We start from the raw sequence: 21410 nt of genomic DNA on the forward strand, positions 1-21410 counted from the left end.
CATGTGTAGTCACACTAAAATTTAGATTTATTTCTGAGTTTATTTTCAGCTCCAGTACCATTTGTATTGGCAATCTTAATTTATGAAAACAAAATTACTGGAAAGAAGTCTTTGTTAGCAATAACATAATATTTCTAAAACAGCTTACAAGCTTGTGCAAGGTAACTGCTACTTTTAAGCTTAAAAATATATGTACCAGCAGGGCATGTATGCATTCAAAAGAAATACATATTTCAATGCAATTAACTGTCTTCCATAGATCTGGATCAAAAAATCATTCAATTTTACTGAATACAAGTGTAGTTGATTTTATGTCATCAAACTGTTAATACATAATTTTAGATCTTCAACCTGTACACCTTTACGTCAAGCTACCTAAAAATGTACATCCCTATCCCAATGTTGCATAATAGAAAGATTGGATATTTCCGCAAAATGAAATGTTTAAGTTATCAATTCTATCATGTAAAATTGCACTTTGCCATATTCTCTCACTATTACTATTTACACCATAAATTATCTGTTAATTTTCCAAATAAGTCACACTCCCAGCAGATTTGAAAGCACATGCTTGAGTACAAAAATAGTTTTTTAAAGCAGCATCTCAAAACATGGCATCCCGGGTACTAAGTAGCCTCCTTTGCAAACTTCTAGGAATACAGCGTTTATTATGGTATAGCTCTCCCCCAGCAGTAGATAGAGAACTTGTCTTATGTACAAAATCGTGAATCAGCGCTAGCACTGCCACTCCCAAAATAAACGCCAAAGAAGTCTGCAAAGGAGACTACATACCAGGTATATCTGGAGACAACAGTCTGTCTGGAAAGAGCTCTTTGCAATTCTCAGCTTAATAGAATTGAAGAAGAAAAAATTGCTATTCTGACATAGTCCCAGGAGAACGTTAGAAATTTTTAAACCTCATCTTTTTACACCTGTATACTATACACCTGTACAAAATACTCCTCTACCCCTACAATAATGATATAAAAACTCCATGGTCCCTCAGTCAGATCTGACATATTGGCAGAATACTGTCACAATAAATCTTAAAACTCGTCATGTCCGTGAGGCTCCTCTTCATCCTCCTCATCATCATTTGGTCCGTCTGGGGAAAAGTCGGGGAAAAGTTCCACGAGGTGTTCTGTGGGCACCTGGTAAACCTCATCCACGGTCACCACAAAGTCTTTGTTAATGTCCAGGGTTTCAAATATCTGTAAGTTTGTCAAGATGTGTAGGTTAGTGACACTTTTCTTTAAAACAATCTACACATATGGATCATACTAAATACATACTTAGATGCTGCGGAAATTAGCTGCTCATTGCATCAGACATCCTGATATCATAGCCTCCAGACTAGTGTTACGGGAACCCGCAAAAGAAGCCGTGGAAGACCAAAAGGCACCTTCATCGATACACTAAGAGCCGACACTAACCTTACTGAAGTGAAGGAAATCCAGTCCCTGATGGAAGATAGGGTGGAGTGGAGAAAGCTTTCAAGTTAGGTTCAAGCGGGAGTTAAGTAATCAAGTTTGGTCGAGCGGGAGTAAAGTAAAGTAAGTAAGTAAATACATATCCCTCCTAGGAATATGAAATTTTCCAGTTTAACTTTAAGGACACATATGGCTAACTGATGCTGACTTTGAATGAGAGTGAATGAGTTTGTGAGAGGAATTGAGTGGGTGAGTTTGTGTGTGAGTGAGTGAGAGTTGATGAGAGTGAGTGAGTGAGTGAGTGAGTGAGAGAGAGTGGATGAGAGTGAGTGAGAGTAATAGCAATGAAAGGAGTGGGTGAGCTTTTGAGTGAGAGCTTTTGAGTGAGTGAGTGAGAGTGAGTGGATGAGTGAGTGAGTGAGCGAGTGAGAGTAATAGCAATGAAAGGAGTGGGTAAGCTTTTGAGTGAGAGATTGAGTGTGAGCTTTTGAGTGAGTGAGTGGGAGTGAGAGAGAGTGAGTGAGCTTTTGAGTGAGTGAGTGAGTGAATGAGTGAGTGAGTGAGTGAGTGAGAGTTTGTGGGTGAGAGAGAGAGTGATGAAAGGAGTGACTGTATGCATGAGTGACTGAGAGAGAAAAGAAAAATGAGTGACAACCAAACTCACATCTAGTTTATAGCCCATGTCAACTTCAAAAGGAGCACCGTCGAATGACAAGGTTTCCAAGTCCTCCGTACTGATAGAGTCTTTCTCTTCAAGTTCAAAGGCCTCCAACAACATGGACCTGAGAGAAAAAGATGAGACATTATATTTCACTAATTTTGTACAATCTCAAAATATTGCCAAATGCCATGATGCTACTACTAATGGCTAGTCACCTTTGGACAATTATCAGAAAAGTGTGATCTCTAATGTTTTCTAACTGAGAGATCTCCTCAACTTATTATACATATTGTGGCCCGAACAAAAATACAGTAATACTGGCATTGGAGCATGCTATTTTGACTTGATGGTTACTGTATTTGTAAGTAGAAAGAGGCTAAAAATGTCATCGCAAGCTGACAGAAACAATTCATAGAACACAGGACCCCCATTTTACATCCCTTCTGAAAGCCAGGTGCAACTCCAAAAATAAACATGTCCTGTCCCAGGAATTGAACCGGGGTCTCCCAGTTAGAAGCCTGACGAATCGCGCTCCTAGTGGCCAGCCGGTCCTGTGACCGCCATCCCCCATCGGCCGAGAGCTTGTGTAAACACAGGCTATCCCAGTTAGCAACTAATTGAATCCAGGAGCTCAGCTCTGAGGCTGCTATCAGTTGAGCTACAGGGACATCCCTGCAAAACTTTTTACCCTCACCTTAATTGCTCTGACAATACACTGCTCACATATTGTTGCCCATACAAAGATACTGAGAAAGGTTACTGGTTCAATTCCTAGTTTACGGAGATTAGTAACCTACTGCCGCTACGGCCTCAAACAGGCTACGGGACTACTTTTTACCTTTTAAGGAACAATTTGTGGCATCTTTGATCAATAAAATAAACAAATCACAAGATGTTGTCAAAGCGTTTTTAGCCTCACCTTATCTGCTCTGCGGTTGCCGTGAACTCGTATTTACTGAGGGGTTCGAAGTCGGGCAGGTCGCCCCTCCTACTGCAGTCCTCCTCATCGAACCTGTAAAGATGAGCAAACCAGATGTTCACGGCCATGTTCCTCTTCCGATCGGACGCTGTCGATCTCACGTGGTGGAACCATCTGTGTAGAACAAACAATCAAAGGTGAAATTAGTTTAATAAATTCACCCAGGTTATTAGCTAGGATTTATAGATAGGGCGCCCAAAGATTAGGTGGGGGGGGGACCAATCAGACTACCTTATAGCTTTGCATGTCAATCAATATACATGCTGTCCCAGTGTCTGGTATGAGGAAAAAAAAAACAGTGGACAGTGTGTGTGGGGGGGGAGCACATCTGTACAGAACAAACCAAAGGTGAAACTTAGTGACGAGGGTTAGACATGCAGGTAATACCAGTAAGATTCACAAGGTAAGAGATACTCAAGCAACTGAATAGTTTCTGGAAACTGTCAGACATTTCAGGTAGAATCCACTACCTACACGTAGTTTGTGGTTAAAAACCTGCCGATCTAAAGATCTTATTTAGTGTTACTGACGAATCGTAGTGGATGCTACCTGAAATATCTGACCGTTTTCAAAATCTATCCAGTTGCTTGAGTAACTGTTACCTTCCAAAAAGTGAAATTCATTAGGTAAGAATCTCATCTGTACTGTAGTAATACCTGGGTGGAAGGAACAATAAACTAGTGAATTAAAAGCAGTATTCACCAAAAATAGTTACTCAAGCATCAGCAACTGGATAATATTTTGAAGAAAAAAATATTTTAGCCAGTTGCTTGTCAATGAGTAACTATTTTGGGCATGATTATTGTATTACCTGGATGTCTAACCTTCATCAACGTAGTACTCCCTATTCTTAGAGGTACTTGTATAGTCCCGGCCAATGGCTGATATATAGATAGAAGAGGGCCTGGAAACCCTAACACTCATGTTGAGTGCATGTACTGAGCTGAAACTCCAGCAGTTTAAGGGTTAAGGAAAATGATAAATAACTCACTTGTACGGTATAAAGAGACAGTCTCCAGCCTCCATGGTAGCATTGTACCAGGGAACGTCTTTCAGACCTGGATATTTGTGGAGATCAACTTTTTCCACATCAACTCCGCTGAAAGATCCTTCATGGTCGATGTCAATATGCTTGTGTTCTTTCTGCAAATACAAAAACAAGATTATATTTGTGTGACTTTGGAGAACTCATCCTAGACAAGAAATTCTATGTGGAAAATCTTACAGGAAGAATACCAGCTCTTTGTACAACACTTGCAAGTCAACCTTAAGACCGAAAGCAAAGTCTCTTCACCTACTGAAGCAGCTCTAGATATTTCCTCACTTTATCAACCATAAACAACTCCTTGGATCCCTCGAAGAGACAGTTTATGTTGTCGACAGCGTCGAAGTGCAGAACAGACTTGGTGCCACCGCTGCTAAACCACATAACCGCATCCTGCAGATAGTCCAGAAACCCTCCACACAGCATATTCCTCAGCAACATAAACTCGCCTAATATAAGAAAAGCACATGCATTATACTTGCGATTCTTATATAGGCCATATTTGGAAAATGGAAGCAAGGGTTAAAAGGCCAGGGGCAAGTAATACATTACCAATCAAAGTTTAACTGTAATTCAATTGCCACACACAAAAATTGGACAAAGTTTCAACTGATCAGCTCCAGTCTTTATGATTTTTTATTTTTTTTTCATCAAGGAATGTGGCAATCCTTGACAAAGACTGGAACTGGTCAGTCCAAAATTTGGGTAAGTCCAATTTTTGTGTTGGAAATTTGCAGTTGTTCAACTTTGATTCAGAATGGCTTCTACCAAATGACACGTTACAATCATGACAACTTGTGTGCTGCATATTGTCTTTGGTTGCCATGGTAATCAAGATTTGACTTGCCCCATACGTTACCCTGAGTTCTCCATTTTCCCAGCATGGGAAGGCATCCATAATATGGCCCATGGCGGTCTCATGCAAAGCAAGGAGTTAGATTTTCCTTACTTTATCAACCATATACAACTCTTTGAACCCTTCCAGGAGGCAGTTCAAATTGTCGGCAGCGTCCGTATGTAGGACAGACTTGGTTCCGCCACTGCTAAACCACATGATGGCGTCCATTAGCCTGTCTTGGAAGCCCCCACATAGCAGGTTCTTTAACAACATAATCTCACCTTGGTGAAAGAAAAAATTACATCATTTGAAGCTGACAAAGGTGGACTGCTCAAAATTTCGAGACTTGTTTGTTGTGTTGGAATGCAGTTTAATCCACAGAGCCTTCGTACTACCAAAAATTATGTATAAGTGGTATTAATGAAGTAGAATCATGTTTTAGCATTGTCATCTTGTGCCTGGCCCATTGTTAATAAGCAACCTTGCTTCTGAGAAAGAAGGTAGTGTTGGAATCTGTTTTTTTTTCTCTTTCAACATGCATTCCACTAGAAATGGTGTCAGTTGTTAAACGAGGGCAATTTTTTAATAAGTTGTCATCAACTTATCCCTGAACTGAGCTAGAACATTTTCCTAGAACGTTGACTGCCCTTCAGATATTTCATTTCTGTTTTAATCTCAGATTTCTTTACGGAGCCTGCATTCTTTTAGCCAGCAACCTGTTCAAATTGTTCCTGTAATCTCTTTTGACAATTTTTTTTCAGTCAGTATCTTGAGTCCTGACTGAACTTGGGTATGGGTGTGGACACTACCTTGGTAAAAGAAAACAGAGACTGGACTATATACAATTAATATTACTAGATGAATAAATAAATACAGAGGTTAACAAAAAAGTAGATAGATGGACTTTTTGTCCACTGCTGCTCAGTGAGAAGATTCCTTTTCACACCTTGGTCAACACCTGTTTCCCACACCTGGGCATGGTACAGCAAGGTGATACCAAGTCAAGTGAAGTGCACACTGGCGAGTCATCATTGCAGCATCTTTGTACTTCATTTGTTGGAGCAAGAAGCAAAGGAATATTTCACAAACTCAGTGCATAAAGTTAAAACTGCTGATCTAGAAGGAAATGAAATCAAAGGAGTGGAAAATGAGAGAAAATCTGAATTTTGTAGGATGGGCATGGGCTAAGCAAGAAGCAATCTTTGTGGGTAATTAAATTTAAAACAATCAATTCACACTGAATCACGGTAGAAAAAAGTACAAATTGTGAAAATTGATCTTGATTAAAAGAAAAACCCAAGGGAGGTGTAGGAGTAAATATGAAATGAAAAATTAAGAAACATAAATCTATTTCTAATCATATGGAAGCTCATCTGTGTTGGTGTAAAGGCATGTGTCAATAAGGTCATGTGTCTGTAACTTTTGTGAGTTTATGTTCACGGTTCGGAAGTGATTGGTCATTATTGATCCTGAAAAAGGCGACAGTGGTCGGATCCGTGCATGCCACATTGTTTGAAGAAAAAGTTTAGCATTGTACTATATCTATTTCTAATCATGCTGTCGAACTTGCGTGGTACCTCTCATTGGAGGTTCGATGCTCTCCACCAGGTAGATGTCCCTGTTCTTGTAGGTGCTGAGGAACTCTCGGAAGGACAACACGTAGGCAGGCCAGGAACGATTCTCCTTCTTCCCCTCTTCGACATCCACCTTTACGTCACCATACTGTGCACTGGAAAACCAAGGGAATTATTGAAACATAATGTTTTGCCAAATTTTCTGCCAATATGCTTTAACGTTTTGCAGCTTTTGATTAATGTACAAAAGTTGTGTACATCATTTTCATCACATTGCTGACCAGTGGATGATGCCTGTAATGAGCCTGTATCATATAATTTGTAATGCATATAATATAACGTTACCAATAAATTACTGTAATGACATAATGACTGTAATTGGCCACAGGTCAAAAGACCTTATTATCATACATTGTACTATCATGCAAATGTATATGCTGTTTGTTGGGAAAGGAACAAAAGAACAGGCATTTCTTCTTGACTTTTCCATGTTGAACTTACGTTACTAACAAGTAGTTACATTTGTCACATAATTTGGAATGACAACTAATAGATGCCTTTGTCAATCTATCAATGTAATAATTAGAGCATCTTGTATCATATGTATAATTTAGGAGCTGTCTGTCAAAAATTCTAAGATTCGTTGATGAAGGTTATACATCCAGGTAATAAGATACGCCAAAAATAATTACTCAAGCAACTGGATAAGATTGCCCCCCTCCCCCTTCAAATCACCTCAGGTACTCGTCTGTCCACAGCTTGAAGGCTGCCGTCTTCTTCGCGGCATCTTTGAAGACCACGGGCTTCCCCGGCTTCACGTACTTATGGTAGAAGTCTCTCGGGTGGGGAACGTCTTGCAAGACTTCCACCATCCCGACGGGAGGCAGCTGGTTGCCGATGGGCTGTAAGTGGCCATGCGGCGGCGTGCTGCCTCCTCCACCGACGGACTCGCCCGAATGGCTCGGTACAAGAGTTAGCCCGACGCAAATCACCAGAACAAGTTTCCAATAGCTTTCTTCCATGTTTGTGACAATCTTTTCTGTCAAGAGTTGTTGTTTCTGAGGAAAAATGATGCTCCGCTGACGTAAAAACCCCGTCAGACAACCTGTCGTTTGATTTTGCTGCCAATCTTCTTCCGCGTGACGAGGTGGCTTCTGGGAAGGAGGTAACCTTGCGGAGTGGGCATCACGTGACCGGCGGCTGCTGTCTGCAACTGGCGGGACCTCCACACATTCTTACCCCCAAAATGGGCTCCTTAATTATCTAAATCACGGCTCAAGTCTTCTCCAACACATCTTTAGGTAAGTCCTTGTACCTTAGGCACAGAATCCTGACAGAAATGGTGGGAAATGACACCATTCCTGTGACATGTGATGATGTTAATTTATGCATGCCCCTGTGGTGGCAGCCATGAAAATATGGTTCCCCCATGATGCCTCCACTACATGCACCTGACTAGAAGTCTTCCTCAGTCTGAGGGGTGAACCGTTTTTCCTTCGTCACAGAGTCCTGGCGGTTTGCGATGCGAGATTTCAGAGAGCGGACCTTTCTTCGACATCGGTGCAGCTTGCAGTGGAAATAATGAGCACGCTTGGCTCATCACAGATGACGGCATTTGCTGTGGTCACGACAGCCAGGATTTTCTCTCCAACCCACAAACTAACCAAGGCAATTTGTTTCTACAGAGGAATCAACTACTGCACCGTCTCAACCAACTGACGACTTGCCAGGAATTACCGTTAGTTAATGTTGCATCGTTTTACCCAAGACTTAAGATAACTAGCTAATATTCTGCTTGTCAGGATGGCTAATCTTGTGTCAGTGATAATTTCTGACCTTGACAATCAGGGGATTCCTAATTCAAGTTGCAGGGGTGCTGCACTTCCATACTGTCACCATGCTTTTTTATGTCAGAATTCTGATGTAAAATTAATGCTGTCACATTATTTTGCAAATGACCTTATTTTATTATTTGAAAATACCACCATATTAGCAACAATATACTTTATCAAAATCCATCATCAACTGTCACACCCACATCTTGTGCTCTTAACTTAAACCTTATTAAATAGGGGTTAAATAATGGGAACCTGATTGCTATTAAATGGTATATAAACATAATTCAATATTAGATCTCAGTGACAACCATTTAATTTCTTCATAGTTACTCTTTAGAGGTAAGGTTTGCTTTCTCATTCAACTTCAAGACATTGATTTAAGGAAAGAAGGAAACATCTCACATTTGCATACGCTTTCAGACTGCTGCAGAAACCTTGCTAGATGGATGTTAGATTTCAAGTCTGACTTAAGATAGAAATACCTATTGGTAGATAACAAATCTTTAAATGCACCTGCAGAGTATAAATTCAATTCCAATCTCCACTGCTCTCCAATGACACCCATGATGATATTTACATATAGCCATGAGTCGCATAAGGCATGTGGTTTCCTTCACATAACTTCATTTTATTGAGATAAACAAAACACAAGCAGCAGTCACACTGACCAAATTGTTCCATAAAAATACTGTTGATTCACAATTAACCAAACTATTAAGTTGTGAAGCCACACGCCATGGGATCATAATCCATGCTGAATTGTAAGTTGTAGAAATGTATAATCACCCAATGCAATGTTTCTTAGATACTCATGATCAGTGTTTAAATGCCTTCTCGCACTGAAAAGCCATTTTGGACTAGTCCAGCTAGTGAAAAAGAAAAATTGGCATCTTGTCATACCAAGCATATTTTGTCCTTTCAAATGTAAATGACTACATACCTACACATGAATTGTAATTGCCAATTGTTTTTCAGTCAGTAAAGGTATGTAGATCCTGATTGGAAATGAAAATCAATTCCCGACTGGATATAGTGACTCATCTTGACCAGTTTTTAAACCCTCTTGCAATTGATCCACTCAAGGACCTCAGTCTATATAAATTATAATGTTCTTGGTAAGGAGGTTAACCTCCTTGGTAAAACCAACCAGTAAAACTACTAAGGACCATGTTGTATGTTCATTTTAGAATAAGATGTGACAATTATCTAGCTGACTGTTAATGTTTAATTAGTTAGTATGATGTTGTTAGATTTCATATTTTGTAGATTTGATTCTCCTTTGTAACCTTATTCAAGTCTTGTTCCCTTTCTATACCCAGAGTGGGGCCCATCTTAGGGGTTTGGGTCAGACAAAATGGCTTCCCCTGTTTGCCTTGCGTCACAGCTGAAGATCATGTGACCCACGTGTAGTCTCTCCCAGTCTCTCGCATAATTACCTCCCTATAAGCCGTGCATGGCTTTCTTACCACATCACTTCATTACCTTATTGTTGTGTTTAACCCAGTTATCATTTGTGATCACCTAAAGGGGTGGAAGAGGACTTGTTTTTGCAGTAAATTTGCGGAAAGAACCCTGTGGGGTCAGATAGAGGTCAGACAAAATGGCGGGCGGTTGGTTGGCAGCAGTGTGCTGCATGATCCAGTAGGTCATGTGATCACCATGAGGCTCTGGCTTGTCTGAGCTGTTTGTAAAAACGTTGGATAAGGCATGGAAGTCGAATGGAACCTCCTTGGATAAGGAACACTTTTCAAAGGTTAACCCAAAATCAGGGGGTTAAATCTGTTTATAAACAATGAAATGGTTATCCAGCCTTCTTGATCAAACAGATTCTGGTCAAAGCAACTGATTTTATTTTATTGATAAGTTTATTTACTGAAGGTTAGGTGGTGTAGGCTTAAATTGTATTTTGAAATGGTGGATGACTGTATATATGTCAGATTAGAATCTCTGCAGCTACTATAGCGCTGGCCTATATTTTCAACCTAATCTCCCAGTGAGCTATGTTAAACTAAAGCCATGGCAATGAAAAGGTATTTCAAAACCTACTATTTTACAGTGCACAGACAATGCCATTGTGTTCTATGGAAGCATATTAAGATACAAAGACAGGAAAAATGGAGAGTATAGGTACGCAAAAAATAGTCACTCAAGTTCAATTTTATGTGGAGAGTATAATTTTTTACTCTCAAAACTCAGACTACATTTTTTTCATGGACATGGACACTGATAAGTACAGAAAGACTGGAGACAAAACACAATCTGACTTTATGATATTTATATTTTTTGTATTATTTCTGATGTACATGTATTTCAATAGCCACAGTTCATGTTGTCTTTGTGCCTGAGCACTGCTTTCCAAGAAGGTCCTAGGAACCAACAAAACAAGCACACCTGGTTTAAAAACATCATTACCAATTAATTGTCCATACAAGTAAAGCCATATTCCTACACATTTGTGTGTGTAGGCTTGTTTTCATATCTGGAATTCTGGATGAAGCTTATAACATTACAACCTTATGGCTTAAACTTTTTATCCACATTCTAACTTTTCTTTAGAATTAGATACATTTAGCTAAAGAGATATTTGCTTGAGATGACTGTGCTGTGGGTTGGCCTGTGCAAGTATGTACAAAATGTAGGTTACACTTACAGATCAAAATGTAGGTTACAGTTTTCACTTGAAGTAACTCAAAGTGTTTACTTACAAAACAGAGCCAGGCTTGAAAGTGTGCATTTCTGTTGTTGAATTTTATCTTAATGTTAAGGTAATAAACATTGATTTCTTACCTGTGTTTTATCCTTCATTATTGTTTTACCGCTTAGTTTAAGCTTGGTTTGTACCTAAATATAGATTTTCGTCGGTGCATATGGCATAATTTTCCCAACAAAGAATTGAACAACCAAAACTCAAATTTTCCGTCAATTTGAATCAATGTTGATTATTTTCTCATTTCTTCATCAAAATGGTTCAACATTCTCCCTGTTGGATAGTTACAGCCAATTTGCAAAATTTAGTGAGAAAACGACTAACAAGCCTTCAGGGGGTTTTCCAAATGGTCCCCCACAAGCTACTATAGCAAAATCAGTAGTGGAGGTCCCCTAACCATAGTCTCTAGCTAGTAGACTATTAACTACGCCGGCTATAGCTAGGGAGAATATTTGCCAGGGTTTCGTTTGCAGGCTCCGTTACGAGGGCGAAATGTGATCTTCACCGTGGACTACTGGCTAATTATTCCTTTTTCTGCCTAATTCTACGATCCATACGTCCGAAGAGGGTCTGGTGGAGGTCCCCTAACCATAGTCTCTACCAGACTAACTACGTCGGCTATAGGGAGAATATTTGCCAGGGTTTCGTTTGCAGGCTCCGTTAGGCGGGCGAAATGTGATCTTCACCATAGACTGACTCTACTGGCTAATTATTCCTTTTTCTGCCTAATTCTACGATTCATATGCCCGTAGAGGGCCTGGTGGAGGTCCTGTAACCAAGCAATGCAGCTGTTTTAGAATTCCAGCAGCGTTCAGTTTCAACACAGCTTTTGGAAGTTGGCCAGGTTTAGTCACTCACTTTGGCCTCTTGACAGCGTTTTTCCTTTTAGAGTTCTCCTTGGACAAAAAGTGATGCAATCTTCGGATGTTTATTAAGTCCATTATCTAACATACAAGATTTGTAAGCAGCTAATCTTCCTGGACATAAAACATACAAACGTAAAACATACAAATTACGTAAAAGTCATTACAGCAATCTATAGCTATGATACTCAGAATAGCTTCATAAGATTGTTAAGTTGCATTGTATTACTTCACATACAAGCATGATACACTGTAGTTAACTTTTATGAATAATGCATAGACAGTACTACTTAAGTGCTAGACACATACATGGGAACTGTAGTGAAATCACATAATAACTGGAAGATATACCTCTTGCTGGTTCCAAATAGGGGACTTGCATGCCCATTTTCCATAAAGTGTAATTAGCTATTTTAATCCCCATAATTTGTAGTGAAAGTTGTGTAATTTCATGGGTGGCAAAACATTTGCATAAAGCATTTTTAAGACCCCCCATGTACATGTAGACCCTCCCTAAAAATGTACAGGTGTCTGATTGAGGTTGGGATGTTGGGAAGAAAGAAATGAGGTCATGTTTAGAAAATGTAAGGGTGTACATATAACATCTGTGTTATTCATGAAAACTAAACCATAGACTAGGTTTCTGGGAACACAGCCAGCAAAAGCTTTCCACAAAAGGAAATGAGTCACAATAATTGGTACCAGAAAAAGAACTCATTTGAAAAAAAAAATCAAACTAGCTTTGCTTCCGGGCTTGAAATTTATGACATTTTTTACACTTCCGGGCTTGAAATTTATGACATTCTTTACATGACTGTTTTTTTTTTGTTACACTTTTTTCATAATTTATGACTATGAGATTGAAACTGTAGGTTTAAAACTTTTGAATTAGTCATGCCAGGAAGGACCCCTACTCTTTTCGATAAATGTGAACATGCTCGAGGTGTGGCTTATAATCTTCAATGTTTCTTCTCTTTTGCCACAGAGAAACAAAACCTTCCATCACCATGGCAACAGACGTGAAGACCCCAGACTTCGACGACCTGTTGGCGGCGTTCGACATCCCCGACATGACGGAGGGGAAAGACGCATTCGAGCACGGGACGGACCAAGAGGCCCCCGTGGAGGGGTCAAGAGGGGACAACCTCACCCCGGTATGTCTTTTGTGATGTTTGCTTCTCTGTCATTTAGTCTTCAGTCGTAGTTGAATGGGCGTTACAAGGATGACGGCTGAGACACAACGATTTACCGGTTTCGACCTTTTATTCAAAAGTCTTCATCAGAATGACAAAGAGTGGTATCGCACTTCCTTTTATAGCCTCTAATTGAAGTCAGGTCAGGGCATTCTGCTCCCTGCTTTAATTAGTCTACAGTCGATTACGACTCAAGGCACAAAAATTTGGCATGGTACAGTTCATTTGTTAGTGTTTACTTACATCCCCTTTAAAAAAGAAATTTCCACTATAGGCTGTGATCGCTGAGAAATCAAATATTTGACTGGTCCACAAATTCCGTGGATTAAGAACAGATCTTTTCTGTTTTGTATTTTTTTTGTCTTAGGCCATGCCAATTTTATTTGTTACTTCTCGGAATAGCCTGTCGTGTTTTTCCCATTTTGAAAAGAAATAAATTTGGGTCACTATTCCCATTCACAAATTTTAACTCCCAATTTTACTATCTGTTCAGTTGTGAAATAGCCACCCCACCAAAATAGATTATAAAGGCCTGCACATACCTAAAAAAGTGTGGTCACATTGGTCAGGATGTTTCGAACTAATTCAGTAGAACAAAACAGTGAATGTCAGACATAACATCATGCAAACAGGATTGAGTTGTACACATTGACTGCCGAGGTTAACCACAGGTAAAATTGAGCAACTTAAATCTTTAGCCGCTTATCTAACAGTATTCTATCGCAGATTTGAAAGTATGTAACTGTATAGTTTATTTATTCTATTCCCTTTTCACAACCAGGACGGAGGAGCTCTGACCACTCCAGTCAAGCCGATGCCCCAGCTGCAGCGAACACGCGACATCGTTCCAGAAATCCGCACCGACGCCAGCCCCGATCGCATGCCCAGTCCACTGGAGCCGATCTTTGACCTTCCTACCAACCAACCAGAAGCAACGGCCGACGCCCTCAGCATCCAATCAGAGCAGCCGTACCATATACCAACCGTCAAACCAGAGCCTGACTCTGATGTGCCCTCTGTAGCCATTAAAAAGGAGCCAGTTCCTGATTTCCCTCTTGACCAATCACATCACTTGCCTGTCCTCAAGCAGAACCAATCAGAATCATTGTTAGATGAACTAACCAACCAATCAGAGACTGGTTTAGATAGTCTCAAATCTGAAGAAAAGTCCAGATCAGCAAGTCCTCAAGAAGAAGTAGCTAGTACCAAGAAGATTCCAACCATTCCCAAGACGAAAGTAGATTTAAAGCCAGAATCAGACATAGAAAAGACTTCTACTAAAAGTTCAAGCATAGAAACTTCCAGTTCTAGAATAGAAAAACTTGTTACTTCCATTATTAGAGATGAAGAAAAAGTCGAACCGCTTCCACCAAAAAGTGATTTGAAAAGCTCTGAAACGAAAGTCTCAGCACCAGAACTACAACATGTAACCAACAGCCAGACTAAAGCTAGAACCAGTGGAGACAGTAAATTAAAAAATCTTCTCAACTCTGAAGAAAAGACAAGTATTTCGACACTACCCACAGTGAAGAAAATTGCCCCCAAGCCAGCCAATAAGCCTGAGCCATCAGCTACCAAGGCAAAGGATCAAGTCGACGACGCCAAAACTACTAGTACTAACAAGCCTTACAACACGAGACCTCGTAAACAGAACCTAAAGTTCACATTCGAAGACGACTGTGAATTTGAGGACGACTTCGCTGACGAGCCTGAAAGGGACAAGCAGCCAGCTAAGAGTGTCTCTGTAGGTAACCAGAACTCCATTGCTGCCATGCAGCTTAAGGAACTCATGAGACAGGCAGATAAGGACAAAAAGGAGAGCGAGGCCGCTTCAGCAGGCCAGGGTTCGATTCCCAAGGTCCGAATCACCACCCTGAGAACTTCCCAAGGGACCATCATGACCGCTCAATCGGTTCCGAAACAGTCCATCATTCCTAGCTCGACGAGTAGTAGCGGCAGCGTTGTTCCTATAGTCAGGACTCTGACCAGCGCTGCCATGGGCCAGCTGCACGTAGCACAAGCCACGGCGGCAAAAACTTCCGTCGTGTCCAGTCCTGCAACCGTCCAGTCCCCGGGTCAACTCAGCAACAGGGTGGTCACCCAGGTGTTGACTCCCGCGAACAACGCGTCCGTTCGGACCGCTCCCAGCGGGACCACCGTCCACACGGTGACCAATCTCGGCATTGCTTCCATACTCAACAAGCCGAACCCCGTCTCGACGTACAACCCAAACCTGAACGTCCCCGCCAAGTACAACTTCTCGGTCCCGAAGAACGGGCACAAGTGTATGGAGTGCGGGGACACCTTTCTCCTGTACACCAGCCTCCTCCACCACATGCAGCGTCGCAGCATCATGATCACCATCAACTGTAACATCTGCATGAAGAGCATGCTCTTCCAGAACAAGTGTGCACTCCTGTCACACTCCCGACTACACATGAACCGCGGGAAGAAGATGAACTTGGCCTCGGCCATCGTCACACCGTTGCTGAAGGAACTGATGAACTTGGGACAGCCAAATCCAAGTGCGCCACCAGATGTCCACACCTCTATAGGGCAGACTATTGTCTCCAGTGCTAGCACCTCCACCGTTCAAAGAGCCACAGTTCAGACGGCCGTTACCAGCTCTGTCTCTTCGTCTCAAACTAGACCCTCACCGAGCCTGCAACAACTGGTCATGGGTTCGCAGCCCGGGGCCATGTCGTGCACCGAGTGCCGCATCATCGTCAACAGCGTTAGCTCGCTGGAGATCCACTTCCAGAGGAACACGTCTGACCTGAAGTCTCCCTCGTTGTGTTCGCTGTGCGGAGTTTTCTTCCCCAACAAGTGCATGCTGTGGGCCCACCAGCGCATTCACAAGAACCTCGCCCCCTACACGTGTCCTGAATGCGGGAAATGGGAGAAGGGTGGGCGGAGCGCGTTTCTAAAACATCTTCGCACAGCGTGCCACCATTACGCACGCGCAAAAGGTTACAAGTGCACGCACTGCGCGGCGGTGTACGACCACGTAAACCTCCTGAAAGCTCACGTGCAGAGCGCGCATGCCGAACAGTTCTTCAAGTGCCCCATCTGCCCGATGGCGTTCAAAGCCATCCCCAACATTAGGGTCCATATACTGAACACACACGGAAACCAAGTGGCCGGGTACCGGTCCATCTACAAGTGTCCGTTGTGCGACACGGTCTTCACACAAACTACTCTGCTTTCCAGCCATTTAGATACGCACATTAACGACAAGAGTAACCACATCGTCAGCCACTTCCGCTGTCTTGAGTGCCACAAGTCATTTGATCCCAGAGAAACGTTTCTACAGCACATGCAGACGGGTCATGTGGTCGACATGTCAGATAGCATTGTCCTCTGCGATCTGTGCAAAGCGTCGTTCCCCTCCCTGATCGACATGGAGAGCCACAAGAAGTCGGCGCACAGCGCTTACTCTAACCTCACAGCCCACACGTGCACCCAGTGCCACCAGAAGTTCGTGTCGGCACAGCTTCTACTCGATCACAAATGCGTGCAGCAAGGAGACAACAATTCAGTAAACAACGACAGAAGCGGCAAGAAACACCAGTGCAGTCTGTGTTCGTACGTCGCTAAGACTGAAGGCAACCTGGTCAAGCACATGAAATTTCACGAGAAGCAAGGCGTCTTCTCGTGTCTTGAGTGCGGAAGACAGCTCTCAAGTCAAGAACTGTTAGCGGAGCATCTACAGACCCATACGAAGGGTACCGCCACGGTCCACAACTGCTCTGAATGCAAAACGTCCTTTGTAAAGTTGAACCTGTTGCATGCACACATGGCAAAGGAGCACGGCATGCCTAAGAAGTACCCCTGTACGATGTGTAACCGCACGTTTGAAAGCCTACACAGCATGAAGCGGCATGTCCGGATCAACCACCAGGGGATCAAGCGCGTGTACCGCTGCTGGCACTGCAAAGAGAAACCCATGTCGTACAGCAAACGCATCATGCTCGAGAAACACATCGTCTCCTTCCACGGCATCGCTAGCGAGGACATCGACTTTACTCAGATGCCGGATCCGAAGCAGCCCGTTTCGCCAGACCAAGAGGCTTCGACGGGAAACGAGAAGCGAAGGAGAAACGGCGGTCAGCAGGGCGGAACGGCGAAGAGACCGAAACGAGCAAAAATGGGATTCCAGTGCGCCAAGTGCGAGTTCACTACTGAAGTGAAGGAGGAGTTTCTACAGCACTTCCCACAGCACAGACTGAACCACACCTCCATGCAGTGCATGGAATGTTCCACAAGCTTTCGCTCCGAGGAAGCGTTACGGAACCACCTGTTCGTCCAACACGAGTACCGCGACCAGGACGAGCTAACCAGCGTTCTGTCGGAAATGGTTGCTTACGCAGAAAAGGCCAACTCCCAACAAGATGGCGGCGTGAACGGTTTAGCGAATCCGCACAACGAGTGTAGTGTGTGCTTCAAAAGGTTCGATTCCGACTCTGCGCTTAAGACACACATGAGAACCCACGGCATGGCCTTCATTCGATCCAAGAGGTCAAGTTCAAATGACTAGTTCATCGAAAATTCCAGCAACCAGATAGATAATAAAGTCTTCACTAAGATTATGAGAACCCAGTCTATTTCTATTAGCAATATTTTCTGTTGTGTATATTTGTTACGTACAATGTACATGTACATAATGTTTCATTACAGTATTGCCTAGGTGCAGTATTTTTTTGCAAAGAAAAAAAGAAAAGTATTCTTAGATTTGTAAGTATTCTGATCAGATTTAGGTTGTAGGGTCTTAACCATATGCAACTGATAGATATGTTACTGAGTTGTATTCTGTTAATTCACATTTATAAAGTGTGACCTGACTATATATGGTTTAACTAGATTTTGTACATGCCTGTTAAAAGCTAATGAATGTTCTCAATTCAGATACATTAATTAGAAAGGTGTAATTTTTGAAATTTCTGTTTTATATTCATCAACTGTTTTGAAATGTTACATTGTAATGATGGACAAATATAGAACTATTTTTCCTTAGTTTTATCAATGATTTGGAGTTAGCAGAGATTAGCGGAGAGTACTTCAGTACACTGCCTGATAATTGAGTCAACTTTTCTTCCAGCGTAGGTCCTATATCATATTTTGTGACAAAAAAAGGTGAAATCCTCTAATAAAGCTTGTTCAATATTATTCCAACTGGCACGACTGATTATGGACAAGAGATAGATTCTACATTTTTGAGGGATTTTTTTTTACCACACTGAATTTATAAACCTATGGAAATGGAAAGTTGTTGTCAATCATAGTGCCCATTAATACAATGCTAAACTTTCTTCCAACACTATTAGGTATTCACGGATCGAATTTTCGACGACCACTGTCGCCTTCTTCAGGATCATTGTATTATGATTACTACCAACAGAGCTTTCATTATAATCATAGTGCCCATTGTTCTAGCCTGAGTGTCATCCTCTTTAGTTTCAGGCAATACTTTCACCAAACATAGAGCCAGTGTTTGGAGTTGAATGAAGAAGTCAGAGATAGCAGACTTCACCTCCTCAGATAAGCACCATTTGGCAGAAATTGAAATAAAAATTGCACTGTAAAGAAACACAAGGAAACCAAAAATTTCTTAACTCTCTTAGTATGTGGCCGAAGTGATTGACCCTATGTTTCTTCATGCTTGTAAGTAGTGCTGCATACCAAAACCCTAGACCTGAACTGGACTTTTAAAAACGTTTAGGTTCAAGTAAAAAAAAAACTACATGCCTGGAAACAAGTCCGGACTTGGAAAAATATCTCTCTTCTATTCTCCTTTTTGTTCTAACCTGTCTTAAACCTTCCATAGATCGTAAAATTTTCCTTTTTTTGTGTTCATTGCTAAACTTTCGTGTTTACTACTGACTACATGATCTTGCACGCATAGTTTTCAAATTGCATGTAAAATCAATGCCAACATGCAGTTTTATATGTAACCGAAAATATCTCTATCACACATATGCCATGGGTTTAGGTCCGGATTTATAAGCCTGAACCTCCAGAACTGAGTTCAGATACACAGCACTATTTGTAAACATGTTGCTATGCTGTCTTGACAAACGATTTGCCCTATCCTTGAGCCCTCAATGCCAGGCATTCTGTTAACTGATAACTACAAAGAAAGATCACACAATAAGGACTGTAGTTTCATCAGAACTTTTAATGCAGCAGTGAAGTCCAGATTTACGGCATTGAAAGAAAATACATGTGTAAGGAAATACATGTGTAAATGAAAAACATATTTCCTTCAACCATGAATAATTTCATTCGGCTGGTAGATGACAATAACCAAGGATAACCTCCTTGCAATAACAAAGTACATGTAGTTCATTCACAACCACATATTTACAAGGGCCAACATTTCAGTGACCATCTGTCACCTTCTTCAGTTGATAGTTTCTTATTCTTGCTTGACAATATCTACATACATGGTGTATGTATATTTGACAATACTATATACTGCAGAGACACCTAGCTGCATTGCGGAGTATAACAAGTCAGTATTACCCTGAGGAAGGTGACAGACGGTCACCAAAATGTCGGCTCTTGTAAAGGTGTTTCTTGTCTCCAAAAACTAAGTCAAATGTGATAGCTCCTGCTTTCTGACAGCTGTGAAGAAATGGGGCATTCCGAAAAATTGGTTTGTACAAAGAAGCCTGATCTGTCAAATCTCTTTCCATATTCTCTATTTGGAGTTTGTACCTTGGTACATCCAGTTATTACATGGAGTGAATACATTGATTATACAAGTCAAACTTGATTTCAAGTTTTACTTCCAGACATCACTTTTCATGGAATCATCCTGCTAAATTTGCACTTATTAATGCCATGAGAAGGAAATAAGTAAACAACAACCGTGTACAACCAGTACTACATGTGCATTGTACATGTAAACTTTCTTCGCAACCTACAATGTCCAAACCTATTTTGAAGAGAGGGCAGAGACACTAGTCCCCCCCCCCCCCCATACATGGTCAACTGATCTAAAGCACAAACAGGAGTAATAGTTTATGACATTAGACATCCAGGTAGCAGTTACTCAAGCAACTGGATAGATTTTGGAAATGGCCAGATTATTTTTGAAACAGTCAGTCACTGATAAAAGGTATAGTCTCTACCAGACTAATCGCGCCGGCTATAGGGAGAACATTTGCCGGGCGACTTTGGCCATGGAGGGTAGCATTGGACCCTATCTCCGTAGCCGACTCCCTTCATACAATTGACTCTATTTTGGCCAACTTCTACTATTTTCCCAGCGACCCGCGGAGGATGGTAGAGCCTATGAAAGGTAGCGGATGCTACCTGAAACATCTGACCATTTCCAAAATCCATCCAGTTGCTTTATAACTACTACTTTGTGCAATTATGCAATCATACAGGATAATCTAAAATTTTGTACATGATTTCAACTTAATAGACTATATACAAAGCTTTTATCTGTACATTTGTTATCAGATATCACCAACACAATCAATCCTTTTTTTAGAACCAGGCCTTCGATTGATATAATTGTTTACATCAGAGAGTTACAGTGTATGAAACATAATGCAAAGTATCAACAGTTAACATCAAGTGTTTAAATTTGTAACTGTTCAGAACATATCCTTGATCATGAACTTTTACACCTGGTCATTCTTAAGGTTCTAAACCTGACCATAGCATAAATGATCTACTAACAAGTACAGGGAGGGGTTTTGGGTACACAAATGTTAACGGAAGTCAAAATTAAACATTCAATCTCCACATCAAATCAATTACTCCACAAGAGGACTTTCCAGTACTGAAATCTAAATTCTCCTGCAAAATAATTGCACCAAAAAAACTAAGTACACATGTATGTAATTTATTTACTACTAATTTTGCACACTGGAGCAAAATGAAATGTCCACTGGCAATGACACGTCTACTTCAGTTTTTAGACTGCCTCTGAGACAGTGTATAAAAAAAGTCAGAGCTTCAAAATGTTATTTTGGAGATCAGTCTCTAATAACTCTTAACAAGGACATTATAATATGTCCTTGCTCTTAACAGCAACTAGAAAGGCATTGAATACATTCACATCTTGTGCAACAGTGTTTGGAGATAAAAGATAATTGGGCTTCTTGACAGGTTAAAGTTAACATTTTTTGTGGTTTACATTTTTGAAGTGCTTTTATGTGCATGTAATCTGCACAACTGCCATCTGACTAGTAATATGATTTTTTTAATGTCCACAGTTCTAGTAACACCACAACTTGCTTTCTGGTGCTTCCCTTAGAGTCGCAAAC

General features: G+C 41.2%; 2 protein-coding genes across 2 annotated transcripts; one reads left to right on the forward strand and one right to left on the reverse strand.

Moving 5' to 3' along the window:
- Nucleotides 1-20: 20 nt before the first annotated feature.
- LOC136426593 (bifunctional peptidase and (3S)-lysyl hydroxylase Jmjd7-like) lies at nt 21-7665 on the reverse strand. Its single transcript, XM_066415266.1, has 7 exons — nt 7263-7665; nt 6531-6682; nt 4395-4564; nt 4062-4213; nt 3011-3184; nt 2095-2212; nt 21-1211 (listed from the first exon to the last, which is right to left on the reverse strand). The coding sequence occupies exons 1-7, from the start codon at nt 7547-7549 to the stop codon at nt 1047-1049; spliced, it is 1218 nt and encodes a 405-aa protein (XP_066271363.1). The 5' UTR covers nt 7550-7665; the 3' UTR covers nt 21-1046.
- Nucleotides 7666-7700: 35 nt separating this feature from the next.
- On the forward strand, nt 7701-18294 carry LOC136426577 (zinc finger protein 532-like). The gene is made up of 3 exons (XM_066415245.1): nt 7701-7828; nt 12921-13089; nt 13910-18294. The coding sequence occupies exons 2-3, from the start codon at nt 12943-12945 to the stop codon at nt 17663-17665; spliced, it is 3903 nt and encodes a 1300-aa protein (XP_066271342.1). The 5' UTR covers nt 7701-7828; nt 12921-12942; the 3' UTR covers nt 17666-18294.
- The last annotated feature ends 3116 nt before the right edge of the window (nt 18295-21410 follow it).

This window comes from Branchiostoma lanceolatum, chromosome 2, assembly GCF_035083965.1.
Source record: "Branchiostoma lanceolatum isolate klBraLanc5 chromosome 2, klBraLanc5.hap2, whole genome shotgun sequence".
Taxonomy (NCBI): Eukaryota; Metazoa; Chordata; class Leptocardii; order Amphioxiformes; family Branchiostomatidae; genus Branchiostoma; species Branchiostoma lanceolatum.